The following is a 19,408-nucleotide window of genomic DNA, read 5'->3' on the forward strand; positions in this document are numbered from 1 at the left end:
CGGCCTGGGACAAGGGAAGCAGGAAGAACACACAAAGCACACACGTGGCACCTGCCTCTGTGGGTTACAGACTATCTGTGTGTTCGGGGCTGGAAATGAAGTCTGGAGTGTGGCGAGAAGCATAGATCATAGGCAGCCCAAGGGACAGTACAGGAAGAACCTGGTGGCCACCTCACTGACCGTTAGGAGGGGCACCTGCCTAGTCTCAGAGCCCTCCTTAGGTCCCCTCTTGCTGGTTCTACAGAGTCTTATCTGCTCCTTGGACCTGACCTTTGGCCTCTTCTAGGCTTGATGTAGGAAAATGTCCCTAGAAGGACTGGGTGTGGGGTATTAAGGAGTGTGGGGTGCACCAATCCTCTTCAATTCTACCTGCTTGGAGAGCTGGGGGAAGAGCCTGTTACTGATGTCGCCAGCCTCAAGTGCCTGGGCTACCTCCATTGTCCAGTATGTTTGGCAGCCAGCAATGGTCACCTGGCCTGGCCAGTTCAGGACCCACTCAGTTCTGGGCATCTGGAAAGACAATATGAGTGGACTGACCCAGGTGGTACCAGTCCTGACCCTGTGCTCTTCGTCGCTTGAATGTTGTCTGTGCTTTGGCCTTTCGAGCTCTGGGTTCAAATGTTCCCTCAACAAGACAACAGCCATGAAGCATGGAGCCTTAAGCACGGAAGGCTGGTAGAATGGCCGGAGGTGAAGGGGGCGCGAGAGCAGAGAGCCCTGGGAAGGAAGCACACACTGGAGGCTGTGCGGGAAGGCTGCACTCACTTTAGGGTAGGCCAGGATGGCCATCTCGATGATGTCATGCACACTGGCCTTCATGCTGTGCTCCACCTCCATCAGCCAGTCCTCCACATTGCTGGAGGGGTAGACGGAGAAGGACAGCTTCACCTCTTCACCCTCAGCTGAGTACATGTGTGTGATCTCCAGGTCCTCCTGGAACAGCAGCTACAGGCCAGCAGGGAGGGAGAGGGAAGAGTGGGTTACTCTGGTGTGCCAGAGGGCCTGCCCTCAGGCCCGGGATGACCTGGACAGACCCTGGCCCCTTAGAGGAGCTAACTCTGTGCAGGGGCACCCCCAGTGTTTGCCTTCACTGGCCCTTCCCTGACGGTCAACTTGGCAGGATGTGTTTAAAGCCTTGGAGAAAGAGGCTAAAATTGGCCTCTGTTTCCACCCTTCACAGATCTCAGAATTCTGGGAGGACAGGAGCTGCTGGCTGAGTTGCGACCCCAGGGCTCCCAGGAACAAGGGGAGGGGTGGGTTCTTTAGGCAGCCTTCTTGCCACCAGCCCCAGGCATGTCTCCTCTCTAAGAGGGACTGGCATAAGAGGAGAGAGGTCTCCTCTGGAGAGTAGCCTCAGGCCCAGCTACACACCCGGGCAATATTCTCGAAGCACTTGCGCAGATGGGGCTGCACGGCTGTGGGGTCCTTCGTCTGTGACAGGATCTCCAGCAGTTCATCATCTGACAGGAAGTAGAATCTTCCAGGGGAACATGGGTGAGGAAAAAGGTCAGGTGCACTCCTTGGGCCCTAGCAGCCCCAACACCACTGGCATGGTGCTTACACACTGGCTTGACAGAACACCCGAGGGCCCACAGTACGGACTCAGGCTGCGGTGCCTACCTGGGGAAGGCACTCCGCTTGGTCTCCAGGTACTCGCTGAGGCCCTTCTGGACCAGGTCCAGCAACTTGTTGCAGTCCCTCAGGCTGTCCAGCAGCCTCTGGTCAGCGCACACATTGATCACCTGCAGGAACCAGATGCAGCCAGGAAGAGAAAGTGGAAATGAGCATATCCAAACGGGAGGTGGCCAGATGGGTTTACTAGACAGTGCCTATGGCAGCCAGACACTGTCAGGGGGCCGGTAAGGGGCAGGAAGCAGATGCCTAGCCTAGGGATTGCTCACATCAACTCCGAGAAACCATTCTGCAGTCAAAAAAGAAGGGCAATGTGGCTAATGAATTGTCCTGCTGCAGGACTAGGCAGGATCTCTAAAATGCTAAAACCGTTGTGTTTCTAAGTGGGCATCTCTGGTATCAGGACTCCACTCCCAAGGGCATGAGCCACAGCCAAAGCCTTCAGGCTGGTCTTTAATCCTTGTTTATGGTGGGAAAAGACCAAGCAGTCCCTGGCAATGTGATCACCTGGTGCCTCCCCCTCACCTCCCGGTTTTCATAGGCGTTCTTCATGATCTTCCTCCAGATGCGCTCCATGGTTTGATAGCGCTTGCTCTCCACCGGCAGCTGCCGGGTGATGTCCTCGGAGCTGAAGATGGGCTCCAGGTAGAGCCAGGACCGCTGGCAGTTCAGCCACTCCTCCAGCACCTCCTGGGAAGGTGGGGCAGGCCATGTATGGCATGGGGGTTCAGGTTGGCTTCAGTGCCTGTGATGGAGGTATCTCACCCCACTGGAGTGCAGTGCAGAGCACCTTACATCCCAGCCAGTGTCCACCAGGGAACTTCACACAGAGCCATTTTCCTTTCTGCCTCCCAATTTCCCACTTGGGATTGACCTCGTTTTCTCCCATCAGTGCAAACTGACTCGCTCATCTCCGCTCAGGAGATGGGCAGCATGGTGGTTCTGTACCAGGTCCATGCCAGGCTTAAGTGGACACCAGGAAGATCAGGGGAAGTGGGCATGGGCTCTGTTCTTGAGGGGTACACTAGTGGTCCGGATTCTGCTTCTGGATAACTGAGAGCCCAATGCATGAAGCCCCTTTACGAGGCGCTGAGCAAGGGCCTCACTGGGATTATCCTGCAGGCAGGTGTGGGCGAGTTGGTGAGCTGCCTGTGCTAAGCTTTGGGGAGATGGAGGGCAGGGCTGGAATTATAGGTGGGAGGGCAGTGTGAGCACAGCAGGGAAGCCCGGGGTCAATGCTGTACAGATAATCCCTCCTTCGCCTGACCTGTGGCGTCCACTGTCGTATGTACAACACTCAAGAAGGACTGAAGGAAGAGGCTGTGGGACATACACTCTGGAGATCTTTGGGCAGCCCCTGCCTCTGCTCTTGAAAGCCTGAGACAGCTGGAGTCCCAAGCACCCTGGCCCCTGTCCTCAAAGTATCACCAGATGAGATGGGAACAGGAGGTTCAGGGCATGGTGGGAAAAGATACTGAGGGGCCTTGGGGCCTCATCCAGCCCATGAACTTCCAATGACTAGACTGTCCCAAGCATAGGCAGCCACATTGTTCACTTTTTCCACAGCCCTTACTGCCTCTTTTAGCAGCTAGGCCTTGTACTTGGATGGCCATGTCCACCCTGGAACCCTCTTCCAGATGGAGACCTACCAGAGAGCCAGGAGCTGGAGGACCAGCGCCACTTGGTGGACGGTACTCCTTCGGAGGGGAGGACAAAGGGAGGAAGGCCCACCTGGGTCAGCTTCAGTTTGGTCTCCCAGGAGTTGATGCGCTGCTCAAAGGGTTTCTTGTACGGAGAGAAGGACATGCTCTGGGTCATGACGATGTGGTCATCGAGCAGCTGCGAGGCTTCGTCTGGGCTCTTGAGGATATACGTGTCTGTCTCCTTGTAGGGCAATACGTTGAACAGGATGGATGACCATTCCCTTTCCATCTTGTCTAGTGCCTGGGGGGAGAGGAACAGTCAGAGCCATGTGCTTGGAAAGGACTGGCTGTCATGTGGTCTGACCAGCACTGGGCAGGGGGACTCAGCCAGGCCGTGGCCTTTGTGATGATAACTCTATTCGCTCCTTGCTAGTCTTGAGAGGGAACCTGAGTATTATAGCAATGCTGAGTACTATGCCAAGCACTCCACCTACGTTAGTGACTTTTAACAAGATGGACTCTGTCCCCAGGGGTGGAGCCATTACTGTTACCCTTCCAAAGGGCTGTCATTGCAAAGGCTAGAGATCATCCTGTTCAGCAGGGGCTAAGTGGCACCAGGCCTTGGGGGACCTACCTGTTCAATAGCATACTCCTTGCCAGCCACCTCAGCCACCTTGCTGATACTCTCAATATGGTCCTGAAGGTTCATCTCGAGGCAGCGGGCAAAGGTCAGGTTGGCCTTGGGCCTGACATTGATGTTGATCTCATTGGACAGCATCTCCCAGTGCCGGTTCCGCATGCCAGGGTTGCGCAGGCCTTGGATCAGCGGGATGTAAGGCTTGAACTCCTCTATGCGTGCTCGGATATCCAAAGCCACCTCCTGGCAGGCTGCCGGGTAGGCAGGAGAGCATGACAGTCAGCCAGTCCAGGGAAGGAAGAGGATAGGCTGGGCCCACAGGAATGGGGTAGTTATCGGGCTGTCTGACCAGCATCGGAAGAACGACCCCTGCCAAGCCATGGCTTTTGTGGGGGCCCCGCTGGCAAGTCCTCTCAGCTACCTGGGATGTCCTTGAACTGCTTCACACACTTGTGCATGGTCTTGAATGACTCTATCACGTTCTTCTCCAGCTGCTCAGCGTCAATGGCGGACAGGGGGTCATTCATCCAGCTCTCAGACCAGCGCAGCCAGTCTGAGGCTGTGGTCCAGAGGTCCAGGTAGGGCTGGAATTCCTTCACCATTCTTAAGAGCTTGTCGTACTGCAGGGACAGAGGGCAGGACGGTCAGGATGCTCACTGGGTCTTCTCTGCACCATCTCTCCACTGGCCCTGCCTCCTCTTTATTCTTGGCTGCTACCTCTGCTCTTGCCCCCCAAAGACCCACCCAGGAGTCCCCTTTTCCTGCCATATCTAGGCTCTGGATGCTGAGCTCCTGGGGTCTAGGCTGATCCTCAGAAGCCTTCTGCTTGTTAACAGTCTCCATCCTGAGAGCCAAGGAGGTCATCTCTACCCCATAGGCAGCTCAGGTTTATCCCCAGCATGCCCCACGCCCTGCCCCATAGCAGCTGCACTATGCTGTCAGTACATCTCCAAGTTGCCTCCTGAAGCCCTGGGGAGCGGGGCAAGGTGCCCCCAGTAGGCCTACATTGGTGATCGACAAGCCGAAGATGCGCTCGCGGTTGTTGTAGAGCATTGCCAGCTGCTGGCAGTCCTTCAGCTGCTTCTTGACCCGCCGCACCTCGTTGGCAATCTCGTGAGCTCGGGCAATCTCCACGTGGGTGGAGAAGCCAGCCACCACCAGCTGTGGGCCAAGGAGCAAGGGGCAAATGCACCAGAGTCCTATGATGAGCATGTAGGCCACATACCCCTGGCACTAGTGCCTAGCTCTGAAAGAACTTTTGTTTTGCGGTGAGCCATGTGCTGGCCAACCACAGGCAGGCTACTACAGGACTGGGGCACAGCCTGGGGCACCCACTGGGGTGACGGTTACACAACCAAGAACGTTGGGCCCATTATTGTTACATTTTATGGAATGTTCTACCCAGGCATCTCTTTGTCTTTCAGTTCATTCTCTCAGCCATTAAAAAAACCTGTCCATCCAGTCCATCCATTGATAGGACAGCAGTGTATGTGTGCGCGCGCGCGTGTGTGTATGTGTGTGCGTGTGCCTGTGCCTGTGCGTGTGCGTGTGTGTGAGATGGAGAGCAGGCAGAGCTCTAAGCTAAGCCCCACCTGCAGCCCGTCCAGCTTCTCTTGGAAGTTGTTTTGGTCCATGAGCTGGATCTTGCGGAACTTCTCCTCATCCTCAATATGCTGCTGCCGCACCAGCTCTATCTGCCCAAGGATCTTAAAGGGCCAGTTGTTGGCAGCCCACCTGGCAGGAAGGAGGGTCAGGGTCTGGGAAGATGCCACAGTTGAAATAATCGGGTAGGAACAAAGGGCCACCCTTCCAGGTGCCCGGACCCCAAGCCTAGGCAGCCAGAGTATGAGTAGGCTAGGGTTGGGGTAGGGATGAGAGAATCCAGATGTCAGCTGGATCTAGCTGGACCTGGGCAGCTGGGAAGTCCGAGTAAGCTGGGAGGCTGTCTCTGGCACCTGTGGGGAGACATCCCTGCCTTGCTTTCTGGGCGGCCATGGCCATCAGAGGGTTCAGCGCACTGTGAGTGTTGCTACACCTGGGCTGGTGCTTGCCATGGGGAAAGCGCCAGCAATAACACTCTTCCGTGGCCTCTGCATCAGCTCCTGCCTTCATGTTCCTTCGCTGATGAAGTGTGACAGTGTGACAGAGAACTAGAAGTAAAATAAACCCTTTCCTCTCTAAGTTACTTTTGATCACGGGCTTGGGGCCCGGGCACCTGGAAGGGTGGCCCTTCCTTTCTACCCAATCATGGTAGCAACAGGGACCTTAGCTACAACAATATTTCCTCTGAAATCCCAGGGTTCTCAGATGAGACAAAATCAAGCCTCTAGCCTGCATGCCTTTGTTGACCAACAAGGGCCACTGGGCCAGCTTCCTTCACACCAGCCAACTCCCTCTGCCACCTGACACAGTTCTCAATGGAACTTGAGGCTTCTAACTGCAGCTGGCTTAGGGACGTCAGCCCCTGAGAAAGCTCCATCTGTACACAATGCCTTGTCAGACTGCTATCCTATCTGTAGGACAGAACTGGGTGCTGGGTTTGTTTCTAGTGTTCAAGAGCTTTCCAACAGGCTCATTTGTGTTCCCTCACTGTCCCCCAACAACCTCATATCCAAGATCATTGATACAAGATCATTGATAGGACAGCAACAGGGTCCCCAGACCAAGAGAATTTGCTCCCACATGATTTCTTTCTGCCTGGCTCTGGCTCCTGGGTGGAACCATGGTTTAAGGCATCTTGGCAGGGCATTCCCAGTGTGATTCTATAGCCTGCGACAGCTGGCACGTTGGATCACCACTGCGGCTCGGTGTCTCCTGCTCAGTAACCATTGTTGAGAACGATGCTCTCACTTACTTGTCATTGAAGTCATCTGTGGTCAGGTTGTAAAAGAATTCGTCCATGACCTCATAGTCAGACAAGACCTTTACAATCCGCTCCTGCATGGGCAGGAAATGAGCCATGCTGGGGAGGGGTGACATGGATGGGTTCTCCAAAGTGGCCGGAGACCATGGAGAAGATACTTTCTTCCAGAGAGGGGAAGCCTCAACAGATTTCAAGGCCAGGCCCAGGGCGCTAGGAGTCATGGTCACCACATCTCTGGTTCTAGTCCTCTGACCTATGCCTTCAGTCCTCCTGACTGCTCAGAGAGAGAAGCTCTCAATCTCTGCTGTACCCCCAACCTATGCCCCGGGCCCTTACCAGTCCCTGGGTGTCTGCTTGACTTCACCTACTGGCTCTGATCTCCCAGACTCTGCCCATCCTGACCCCCAGCCTCTGACCAAAAGTTTAACATATCCAGCCTCTGGATCCCTAATTTACTAACCAACTTCTGGCCCACCAGGCTCCAGCACCCAGCACCGGTGTGCCTGCCTTACCTCCAACACTACCAGCTTTTCAGGAATTCCCTTCATCCAGTCTCGCAGCTCGGCAAGCTCCTCGATGCTGTTTGGCTTCTCGTAGATCTTGCGGCTAATGCTGCGGAACTCCTCACAGATCTGGTGTAGGGAAGTGGGAAGGTTCTAGCGACAGCTGTGTGCCTTGCATACCCTGTTTCTCTTCAAGGCCCCCCTAGGGCCTTGAAGTCAATCGTTCTGCCATGGCTATACTCTGCCATGCCTTCCAAGAGAGAGGTTCAGCAAAGGCGTCACTCAGGGTGCTCCACCCTCACAGTCTCCTCTGGGCCCAGGAATACACTTTGGGTTTCTGTATTTGCATACCCTCGGCTCTGTGGAGTAGCCCAGCTCAGACTGGCCTTCCCAGGAGCCTCTAAGAGTCTAGGGGTGGAGGTGTCAAGCTCCTGACATAGGGAGACATAGGAATACAGATAGGGATCAAGGCAGGGTCCCTGAACACACCCCCGACTTTGCCTAGGGCATCTTACTAGTGGGAGCGCACCACGTATGCAAGGCTCCGCGTGCACTATTGGGGTTGCTGGGGCCAGGCCCGTGGTTCCTTACACTGTCTATCTCCTTGTGTAAGTTCTTAGCCAGGATATCCAGCATGGACGTGGCCAGGGCCTTGCGTTTTTTGGACAGGCTTTGCTTAACATTGTCAACATTGAGGTAGAACGGCCCGATGACGATGCTGCTTGGCAGGGAGTTGTCTAGGATCTCTTTCTCCTTCAGGTGCGTAATTACCACTTCGCGCACCTCCTCTGCGGACGGGCACTGAGTCTGATAGGTCCTGAAGGCAGTGCGCATGCGTGGGGGGCAAAGGCTGGTTAGCAGGATGGGAGGGGATGCATGCACAGACAGACCGAGTCACGCACGCATACACGCACGCACGCACGCACATACTTGAGGAAGGTGCTAATGTCATTGTTGTTGAGCTCCAGATACTTTCTGTACTCCTTAGCATAGGCCAGCAGCGGGATCATGGCCTTGTGCATGGCGTTGGTGATGTTAGCCCGTAGCTCCTCTACCAGGGGCTCATGAAGCCCCACTGACTCTAGCAGGGGGTCGCCGCTGATAAAGATGTCCTCCATCACCAGCTTTAAGGAAAGGGACAGAAGAGGCGGAGCTGGATAAGCCCTTGACTGGGTGGCAGAGTGGTCTAAAGACTGAACGGCAGCAATGTGGGGAAGCAGAGACACTGTGTTCTAATACAAATGCAGACGCTACTGGGAGGCCCACCGAGGGACCCTATGCTCTCTTCCTGGTCTGACTCAGACTTGCCAAGGACCCTAACAGGTGGGGCAACCAGGCTGCTGGTGGTTTTGACTGATAGCAGGAGATCCAGGAAGGGACTTGAGTTATGAGAGGCTCTTGGCCTGGAAAGCGGGCTGTGTGCAGCTTGGGTGTATGTTTGTGCGGTGGTGGCGACTTGTGGAGACCCTGGATATTAGCTGCGTGTGGAAGTCCACCTGGGTCTGCACTTGAGGTAGAGAAAGGGCCTAAAAGCTCGAGAGGATAAATGGGGTAGAATACAGGACTTGTGGCTATGGCAAGATTAGTCCAATTAATCTACGATTTAAACTAGTGTCCTGATACTTAGCTGTTTTAGAAACTAGGTTTAACCAGTTTACTTTCTCCATGTCTATAGGCAGTACTGTTAACATTTATGGTGAGGATTAAAGGAGATATTTGTGAATTTCAAAGACATGCCTACTGTCCATTAAGTGGAAGGCCAGCGGTCTGGCATTTGTGACAGCATCCCGTGGCTCTCAGGAGCCAGGCCCTGGCCAGCCTGTAGTACACACCTTCTCCAGTTGAGGCACAGCATGGGTGGCCAGGATACCCTTGTCAAAGAGGTTGAGCAGAGTCATCTCAAACTGCTCAAGGGGTGTGCTGTAGTGCACCCCTGAGTTGTCCAGCACCAAGTCTACGCTGAACAGTGGATTCTTGCGGGGCCTGGAGGCAAAGAACCGGGCTGATTAAGAATGCCTACCCCTTGAGGTACTGTAAGCTCAAGCTTCTTCAAGCATAGCACTGCCTCCCCCTCCCTACAGGAACCCCCAGTTTCCTAGAGAGAAAGGTTTGGGGCCAGCCAGAAAAGTCCTTAGAGTGTTGCCCCAGAGATGTTGGGGAACCACAGAGCTAGTACCATCCTACTTTGGTTTTGAGGTCACTGGACAGGTTGGTCTGACCTAGGCACTTGCTAGAGCCCCCATACTCTTCCGAGGGCCCACTGTCCCCAGTTTCCCAAGTCCGAGGCACATCAAGAGCCTTGCTGAGAGATCCCAGCTAGAGCCCTGCTGATAGCTTTTGCTTTACTATAAAAATACACAGAAAGCTCTTGGTGATCTTGACTGGTCCCTCTGACTTGTCCCATTTTCTCTGCCCTTCCACATTCCAGCCACACTTGCTAGCCTGTCCTTCCTCCACTGCCTCGGGTCTTTTAACCATTGGTGCTTCTGTTTCCATTTGGTCCTGCCAGTTGCCTCTAGTGTCCTCGTGCCTCAGATGCCACCTCCTTCCTGACCCCAAGGCAAAGGCCCATCCCTACAAGTCCATCACAAAATCGACAGTGATAGTATCTATTGAAGGTCTTACTGTGCCTGCTGCCCACTGACAGTAAGAACTCGATCTAAGAGTCACTAAGACCAACATCTGGCTCATGGTAAGGGCCCGGTACTATCAACCGCGTAACGCAGAGTGACTGCATAAGTGATGATCACCAGAATGCAAGCCACAGCTAGAGGGGTCACTCTACCTCTAAGCTCTCTCTGATGTCAAGAGCCTGGTGTGCTGGGCACCCTGTCCTTGGTTTCCCGACAAGGTCATTCCCCAGGGCCTCTGCCCACCTGGACGCACCTGTAGGGGCTGTTGACAAGGTCTTCCCCCCAGGCCATGTCATCTGTGCAGTCAAGCACACTGCAGCAAGCATCGCCGATGAACTGTGTAAAGCTGCCCAGCGAGTCCTGCACCAGGAAGCGCAGTGTGTCCTGCAGCATGTACTTGATGAGCTCCATCAGCTTGCGCAACTTTGACATGAGGTACACCTCCCAGTTGGTCTCATAGAGGTTGTACCAGCCCTTGCTCATGTCTCGGAGGCTGCCTCGCATCGCTACCTTCAGTGTGCTGACCCAGCTATCCTTGAGGAACATCTGCACCTGGAGTGGACACAAATTTCATTAAAAAAAAAAAAAGGCCACCCCAGGGCCCCACCATCCATAGCTACTATGCTCAAAGATGATACACCAAGGTTCTTGAGAGGGGCCACCTCAGGACTCGTGTGTAAGCCTGTGAAGGGAAATCACCCACAAGTTGTTGCCAAGCACTGCGGACCAACACCCTCAGTGTGACACCTGGGGTCCAGGGTTACTTGGAGGAGAGGCAGGGAACATGGGGCTCAGAACAGCATGGGAAAGAGACAGACACACAGAAGAGAAAGAGGCAGAGAGAAAACAAGAGCGACATAGGCAGAGAGGGAGAACCCAGGAGTTGAGTTGAGAGAGACTGTAGCCATGCCCCTTGCACCCTGGCCCTCAAGCTGTGGCCTCATATTGTGATATGGGAACGGGGTTCTGTTCTCCCTTTTGAGATGTGAGATCCACCCTAAGGCCACTAGAGCTGGCTCAGGGGGACTGGAAAGGAAGCCCACCCTGGTTCTTTTTGCCCTGCAAGATGAGTTCCACCCTTGCCCCATTCTTGTCCCACTTCTCAGGGCCTTGAGGCCTGTGACTGTTGGCTCTAAGGGCCTGAGGCCCCTATCCCCCATGTTCTGATGCTCGGGTACCTGGGAGAAGGTCTGAGACTGGATCTGTTCAAACTCCTCCAGGCGGCTGTACTTGGAGAGGCTGGAGTGGAACAGGGACATGGAGGTCACCTTGTTGCATTCAGCTCGCACCTTGCTCAGAGCTGTGATGACTTCCGGCCGAGTGAGCAGGGACACAAAAGTGAAGTCCTCTTTTTGCTCCCGGAAGGAGTACTTGGGGACACTCACTAGCCCTGTAGAGGGGACAGGGCCAGTATCAGAGCTGTCTGGGACACACTGAGGGTCAGGAGTCACCTACAGAGTGCTTGTGCAGGGGTCACACTGATTCCTTCCTCAACAGTCAACACCATCCCCAGAACCCTTCTACTCTTACTGTAGCCTTTGGGAGTCACCTCTGAGCCTCCCTCTGGGCTCACTAGTGCTGGCTGGCACCTGTGGACACCCTCCCTATCTTCTACTTGTGCTGCACAAAGCCAGAGGCTGGCCTGGGCCTTGGGAGCCCAAAGAAGGAATATTTAGGAACAAGAATGCTTGTTCTTCATAGCCCTGCCAGTGTCCCGGGCACATCACACACAAGAATCCGGGGCCGGGAAGTGTATGCAGCATGAATGAGTGGACTCAAGGCAAGAAGGACTCTCTGGGTTTTGTTCTGAGACCTGGTGTTCCACGTGTCCATGGAGCTGTAGCAATGCCAGCTCTATCTTGTTACAGGAGGAAGCAAGGCTTATATGTCTTTGAGGCCTGACTATCAGGGTCCTAACATCTACATTTGACCATGGCTTTCCTGCTACATTTTTACCTTGTGGCTTTTGCATTACTGGGAAACACACACACACACACACACACACACACACACACACACACTGTTCCTCGGCCAAGATTACCCTGGGCATCTGGCAAAAGGAGTGTAAATGCTAGGAATAGGTGGACACAGGGCAGTACTGGGTTTAGGAGGCCGTTAATGACTGTGCAGACAATCCTACAAGAGAGGTGGGGCTGGGGTGAGCGAGCCCGGTGGGCAGCCAGGGTCCGGTGGCTCTCACCTTGATCGGGTACCTTTTCTTCTTCTTTCTTGGGAAGAGTCACGTAGGAGAACGTGTCTGGCTTTGAAGAGACAATTTGGTCAAAGTTGATCTTGTTCATGCTACGTTCATAGTCCAGGGTCACTTCTCTGGCCAGGCTGCTAAGGTGCTCCAGGACCCTATCACAGAGAGGGAGATAGGAGGCTCATATATCCGGCTGAACATAAATCATGAGTGCAATACAGTTTTTTTGTAAAATAAACAAATTGAGGACCAGTGAGAAGGCTCAGGGGTCAAGGTGTTTGTCACCAAGCCTGATGACTTACATTTGATTCCCAAAACCACGTGGTGGGGGCAGAGAATGGACTCCTAAAAGTCATCTTGTGATCTTTATATGTACTGAGGCATGTGTGTGCACACACACGCACGCACATACACATAATTTAAAAAATTAACAAAAATTGCTAAATTAAAATACTTGAGCCAAACTGCATCTTATAAAATGGTAAGTATATACACCCTATGGTGTAGGAAGAATAGAACCAAATCAGCTTTGAATACAATATTTAGACTGTATTCTCTCATCCTAACAAGAAAAAGCACACAAATGCCAGAACCATCTAACGAGAAGCCCGGGGACCATGCCTGTAACCCAGGTACGTGAGTGGCTGTGGCAGAAGGATGATGAATTCAGGACTGTTTCAAAACAGAAAAACAAAACCAAAAGAATTTAAACTTTCATAGAGTGTTTTTATCCTAGGTGCCATGGATCAGCCATTCGAAGCTACTTTCGGTGTATTCTAGACTGAGCAAATCAACCAACATGTGTTGAGCAGCGGAAACCAATTTTCCTCAGGTGAAGAAAGCCACAAGTATGTTAAAGTGAGAACGAGCCACATGCTGTTGGAGTCAATTTGAAGGTATTGTTAGGGGCCCATGCTTTGAAAAGACAGATGAATATGGAGAAAATATGGTGGTGAACAGAGGTGCTATATATAAGATTAATTATATCTAGGAAAAATATTTCCCCCTGGAGTTGTCTGCTCCAAGAACCTTGCAGCAATCACTTCCCAGGAGCAATGACCACATCCAAATCCTGCCTTCTAAATTCCTCAGTAAATGCAGTCGGGGCTTCTTGGAGAAAAAGCCTATTTCAGAGGCCGGAGAGATGGCTCAGCATTGAAGAGCACTGTCTGCTTTTCCAAAGGATCTGGGTTCAGTTCACAGAACTCACAAAGCAGCTCACAAGGACTCTGACTCCCTATTTTAGCCTCCACGGGCACCAGGCACACACATGTCGCATATAGATATACGCAGGCACCCATACGCATAAGATAAAAAGATGTAAACATCAGCTTCAAGGCTATATGTGGGAAAATACAAATTAAGCTGAGGACTTCCTGCTGTGCCAGGAAGCATGGTGGGAATATGGCGCAAAATGACAGTTGGTTGGCCTGAAAAGGACACAGGCCACGTTTCAGCATGAAAATTAAAAAGACGCTGCAATGTACTCCATCCCTTTCAACACAGCAAGACATCATGAGTCCATAAAGCTCCACAACGAGGCTACCAAAGACAACCAGACATTGTTTGGCGTTTAAGGCCTTATGTAGCCAGCAAGTCACCTGGGCCAACTTGATACAAGCTGGAGGACCACCAACTGAGAAATGCTTCCATCAGATCGCAGGTTGCCAAGCCTGCAGGACATTCTCTTGATTAATGATTGATGTGGGTGAAACCAGCCCACACAGGGCTGGTGCCACCCATGGGCAGGTGGTCCTGGCTTGTATATAAAAAAAATCAGGCTGAGCAAGGCATGAGGAGCAAGCCAGGAGGCAGCACTCCTCCATGAGCTCTACTTGTTTCAGCTCCTGCCTCCAGATTCCTGCTCTTCTTGAGTTCCTGCCCTGACTGTGCCCAGCGATGTGCAAGTACAAGATGAAATAAACCCCTTCCTTACCAACTTGCTTTTGGTCAGGGTGTTTTACCAAAGTAACAGATGTCCCAAGACATCACCCCACATGTCAGCAGTTGCTCTGTACCCTAGCAACAACAACCCCATAAAAACGTCCGGGGAGACGACTGCAGCACCCAGTGTACCTTGGTCCCTTGCGCATGCGCGGTGTGGTCAAAGCCCACTGTTTGATCTTGCTCAGGCTCTTCTCACTGATGACCCGGCGGCCTTCGGTGGGCATGCAATCCACATACAGGTTGTACAGCAACAGCGCCTCTGTGTTCTTGCGCAGAGCGTTGGCCTCTACCACACGCTGTGTGAACACGCGAGGATCCTCAGCACAGAAGAGCAGCTGGATCCGCGGCACCCAGTACTGGGAGGCCAGCAGGGGTGGCCTTCCTGGGGGTCAGGTGGGAGGATGAAAGGGACACACAGTCAGGCGTCCCGGTCTGGAGTACTGGCTTCTGGGCAGCTGTGCCTCAGCTGGTGGCTCTGAGCAAGTGATTGTTATCATGGTGTGGGGTGCCCCCCCCCCCACGGCCAAATGTGTGAAACGGGCAAAATGACAGTTCCTGCACGGTCCACTTCAGAAGGGTAACAGAGGGATGCATGTGAAGAAAATACTTTGTAAACTGTAAAAAAGCCTTGCGCTGGCAAGAGATACACAGGGGCGGCTCTTCACATGTCCCCTCCTCCACGTTACTCCAGAGCAAACATGACTGATTGACAGGCCCTGGTTTCCTAATACAACGCCATGCTGCTCACCACCACCAGGCCCATCAATGGCCACTTGTCTTCTCCAGGTGCTCTGTTTCAAACTGGCCAGGGGCAGACCCTTATTATTAGCCCCAGTGAGGTAGAACTCAGAGCCGAGGTGGCGGGATTGGGCCATTGTCACAGGCCGAGGCCAAGCTTGAGCTGGGTGGGGCCCACCCAGGGAATGTGCAGGGCTTGTACCTTTGGGGGTGACCCCTCCATTCACGATGGGCATCCCCATCTCGTCGCGCACCAGGCCTCTCTCGTCAGTTTTCTGCACCAAGTACAGTTTCTTTTCTTTGTCGTAGTCAAGGACACCAACCTCACACCATCTGTAGTCCAGGCTCTGACTCTTTGGGTCATCTAAAACAGAGAGGGACACCCACCCAGTACTCTCTGCCACGGCAGTGGACATGGGGTTTCTGAGTGTGGCAGTTCATGTTGGGACTGGATCTCAGAGGTCACTAGACTGGTGTCTCTTCCTCCACGGTACCATTTCTGGCTCCAGCTGAGCACCCCTCTGCTCATACGCTGCTTGTCTGCCCATCCTTGTGACTTTGGGGCTTGTTTCTGCCTCAGGCCCTTTGCACTGGCTATGACCTCTGCTTGATGACTTGTTCCCTGCTCATGTGGCTCCTCCTTGGAGAAGCACCTCTGATTCACAGGGCGTCTTTTGCCCCATATGCTCTCTAACCTGTTGCCCTTTTCATGTCCTTCATCCCAACTTGGTCATGCTGTTGTTTACTGACAACATGACCAAAGGCAGGAACCGTTGCTGTCCCATCTTAAGCATGGCTGGAGACTTGAGCTCAGGGTTGAAATTGGTGCACAGTCAGTATTAAGTGTGTTATTGAAGAAGTATTGACACACACACACACTGTGCCCAGCAGAGAACATCTCAACAAGTAGTGGCTAAAAACAAACTGGTGGGTTCCCCAGCTTGGGATAAGGAAGAAAGGGCAGGAATTCTGGGAAAATGGCCCCTGCCTCTGCCATCAGACGGGTCAAGGAGGCTGCTGCTATGACCTGTCGCCTGCTCTGGTTTTACTTTGCTCTTCCCTTCCTGGGATGTTTCCTTTGTGAAAACACCAACCTCATCGTGGCTCAACTTGTAGAAAAATCTGTACCAAGAGACTACCCGCCAAAAAATAAGAAGGTCCTGACAACTGCTTCCTGTGGGCCTCTCTTTGCTCTAGTGTCCCTGCTCAAGACCAGGGCCCCAGTGAAGGGAGGAGGCTGGTATTCAGCACATTTAAGGTCAATACAGCCCCTTCCTGATGGTTTCATTGCCAGGAACTGGAGAACTGGGGTCAATTGAAACTATTTCTGCAATTTAAGTCCAAAGTGAAGGAAACACCCTGGGCTTCTTGTCTACCTCAGATAAATTGATTGCAGTATTAATGTATGCTTTAAATGAAGCATATTTGAAGGCTGTTCAGTGAAGTGTCATGGGCCTCCCGGAGGATGCACAAGTTTTAAGCCTGTCCTTGTTCATTTAGTCCTGCCTTCCACCTGGTGACTGGGTGGCTGGGTCTACTCACTCCACAACACTGCCATTCGTCACCAAACAGGGAACCGACCAGCCTGCAGCTCTGTGCAGCCTTCAGCCCATCCGCTACCAACCTCCACGCTATACTTAGGAATCTTCCTAGGAAGGCTCCACGAGACCTGGTCATGCAGGCCAGAGTGGCATCTATGTTCACCCTGTCACTGTTCCTGATAGCAGGCAGGAACCTCTGTGGCGATCGGGGCAGATTAGAGGCCGACGGAGGAACCGTGGGCACTCTGTAAAGAGACACAGGCAAGGATGAGACACGCCAGTCTGGGTGGTGTCTGATGGATGTGTGTGGAAAGGGTGTGTTAGTGGTTGTGAATGTGTGACCGTGGCATAGATGATGAGTACGTGTGCTGGAAATGTGTTTGAACGCAACGACATGCCAGGGAGGTGGATGGTGTGTAACAGTGAGTGTGACCATATGTGACAAAGTGCGCATTTATGCTCCAGTGAACAAGTGTGTATTGTCCGTGCAAGAGAAAAAGCTGAGAGGTCACTGAGAGCAGGAGCGACAGTGATTTCAGGATGATGAGATGCAAGGCCAATAACTGGGCCCTTACATTCCCAATGAGCATTTATGTGTTTACTTTATTGCCAATAGAGAGGTGTGTGTGTGTGTGTGTGTGTGTGTGTGTGTGTGTGTGTGTGTGTGTGTGTACATGCATGCAGGCAAGCATCCCTGTGTGCATGCTCATGGATGCCAAAGAGGGACATCAGATATCTTCTTCTCTTGCTTTCTGCCTGGTCCCTTGATACCGTATACCTCATTGAGCCTAGCACTCACCATTTATGTATTTATTTTTGTTGGGCTGGCATCTAGCAAGCCCCTGTGATATTCTATCTCTCTCTAGCCACACCCTTAGTAATGTGATGAGGGCTGTGCCCACCACACTTTGCTTTTTACACGGGTGTCAGGGATTTGAACTCAGGTCCTCATGCTTGAGCAGCAGGTGCTCTTACCCATCTCTCTAACCTCCCACAGTCTGTTTGAAGAGGCCTGACAGCGCCTAGCTGTTCTGTTCCCAGCCCTCCTGGCAGTGCTGTTCTTGGTCTTTGCATTTCCTGCCTTTGTGTGGCCAGGTCCTTGGACAGCATCACAGCTGGGCGGATTTCAGCGGATACTTCACCAGATCCCAAGGGACCCTAAAGGTCTTGGCCAGTGGTTGCTGGGACAAGACAGCTCTCCCACCCCAGGGTAGTCCTGCTCACCGTGCCCCAGGATATCGTCAGTAGGAAGAAGGGCTTTTCCAGGGACAGGCTTCCTGTTTTGAGACCCTGGCTCCAGGCCCATGTTGAGCCACTCTTTGGGAGTCCGGCAATCAAACTCTTCATTATCAAACACCTTGGAGAAAGCGGGCAACTGTCCAATGAAACAGCTCCTCGAGTAGCCAAACAAAACCAAGCAGGCCTGAGGCCTCTGCAGCCTCCCGAGGTCAGGCAGCTGCGGGCTGTACTGATCTGTAAGACCCCTGCTGCTTCCACTGACCCAAGGCTCAGTCTGAGGGTGTCCAAGGTCTCAGGGGAGGATGTGGGTGCTCTTGATGACTTGGGGGGAAGCACTGAGCTCAGGCCCAAGGGGCCTGGTGGCTCTGGGATTTCCTGATCAGCAACAACAAGAGACTCAGCGCTATCAACAGGCAACTTGATTCAGCTCCGCTTCCCACAGGGACTCCAGGCAAGAGATACACAGGGCCACAGAGGAAGGGAGGAGAAGGTAGCAAGAGCCGGGGCCTGGCTATGCTCCTCCTCAGATTCAGTTTCCCTGTTAGTACCTTGAGGGAGTGGTACCACATCTCTCCTACATCCTTACTCTCCCCATTTCATAAGCTCCCACCCTCAGGAGGGCTCTAGTCAGGGGGTCCATATACCACTGCACATTTCAACCTGGCTGCTTATAGATGCCTGTGGCCAGGGTCAGGGTAGGGAGCAGGCACATAGGCCGCCCAGGATTCTAGGGAACTGATAACCTATTGGTTTGAGGACAAGTCCTGCTTCAACCCAGGATGCTTGGAACACCCGGGGTGGGCTCTTATTATCTCACCGTGTGACAAATGAATGCCTGTAACTGGAGTGGGGGTCCCCACTGGGGTGTGATGCCTTGAGCTTCAGCTGGGGTTCTGGACTGCCATCTATTTGCAGTGCGTGGCAGTGTGGCTTACCTTCAGTGGGAGATATATGGGGAAGAGTGGGTCATGGCCCTGTTCGATGGTCTGTGGATGCTGCAGGTCTGGGTGTCTGGGCATGAGCTTGTTGGAGTCGATGCCCTTGTTGGCCAATAGTTGCTCAATGTCCAGGCTCAAGTATAGCCGTTTCCTCCTGGCAGAGCACAGGGAGAGTCACGGGGTGACAGCTCATGAGGAAGCTTCAGGGATGTCAGTAAGGTCTCAGGACCCCAACTGCCTCTTCTACCCTGCCCTGCCCTGCCAACCTCACTTCACTGACTTAATTGCTACCTTCCCAATCCCACAGTGAGGAAAGCCATGTGTTCCTATTAAAAGAGTTGTTTGAACATTTGTGCATGCTTTGCTATGGGGCTTGTCAACTCAAGGTCTACAGTCCCCCACCCCTCGAGCCTGGCAGAATCCCTGGGACAGGATTCCCTCTCCAGCCTTCCCAGCGTACCTCTCAATCTCAGTCTTGCGAGGGCACTGGCCAGGAAGCACATAGAATGGGACCTGCACCTTGGGCTCATAGGCCTGTATCGGGAAGTCAGTCTGGGTGAGCAGCTGCGTGGTAGTGCCTATGCGCTGCTGTTCCACAAGCTCCTGAAAGTCCTCAGGAACCTTGAATGATTCAACTGTGGGTAGAGGAAAAAATCAGGAGCTGAAGGTCCAGGCCAGGACCAACAACTCTACCCTGAGCCATCGCATATGGCATATCCTTAGATAGGAACCAGGTAGGTATGTCCTGGGGTGTGGGACACTTAGGCCTGCCTGTGGCTTGGCACAGAAATGAGAAACCATGGACTGTTATGTCAGTCCAAGGCCAACATAGTTGCTCAGTCCCACTCCAGATACTAGGTATTCTAATACCAGGGGCCAATGCTCGAATCG

The 19,408-nt window shown here is 53.1% G+C and overlaps 1 protein-coding gene across 1 annotated transcript in view; it reads right to left on the minus strand.

Annotated features, from left to right (window-relative positions):
- Dnah1 (dynein axonemal heavy chain 1) overlaps positions 1-19,408 on the minus strand; it is a 65,327-nt gene that overhangs the window by 39,237 nt on the left and 6,682 nt on the right. The window contains 23 exon segments of the mRNA XM_051141589.1: positions 370-510; positions 766-945; positions 1,372-1,477; positions 1,621-1,742; positions 2,158-2,322; positions 3,364-3,576; positions 3,910-4,163; positions 4,334-4,532; positions 4,918-5,073; positions 5,505-5,646; positions 6,767-6,849; positions 7,288-7,407; positions 7,870-8,095; positions 8,209-8,402; positions 9,111-9,261; positions 10,165-10,463; positions 11,090-11,301; positions 12,112-12,269; positions 14,191-14,443; positions 15,002-15,163; positions 17,565-17,697; positions 18,515-18,671; positions 18,978-19,152. Coding sequence (XP_050997546.1) covers positions 370-510; positions 766-945; positions 1,372-1,477; positions 1,621-1,742; positions 2,158-2,322; positions 3,364-3,576; positions 3,910-4,163; positions 4,334-4,532; positions 4,918-5,073; positions 5,505-5,646; positions 6,767-6,849; positions 7,288-7,407; positions 7,870-8,095; positions 8,209-8,402; positions 9,111-9,261; positions 10,165-10,463; positions 11,090-11,301; positions 12,112-12,269; positions 14,191-14,443; positions 15,002-15,163; positions 17,565-17,697; positions 18,515-18,671; positions 18,978-19,152 — 4,001 coding nt within the window.

The sequence above is a fragment of the Acomys russatus genome, chromosome 3 (assembly GCF_903995435.1).
Source record: "Acomys russatus chromosome 3, mAcoRus1.1, whole genome shotgun sequence".
In the NCBI taxonomy this organism is placed as follows: domain Eukaryota; kingdom Metazoa; phylum Chordata; class Mammalia; order Rodentia; family Muridae; genus Acomys; species Acomys russatus.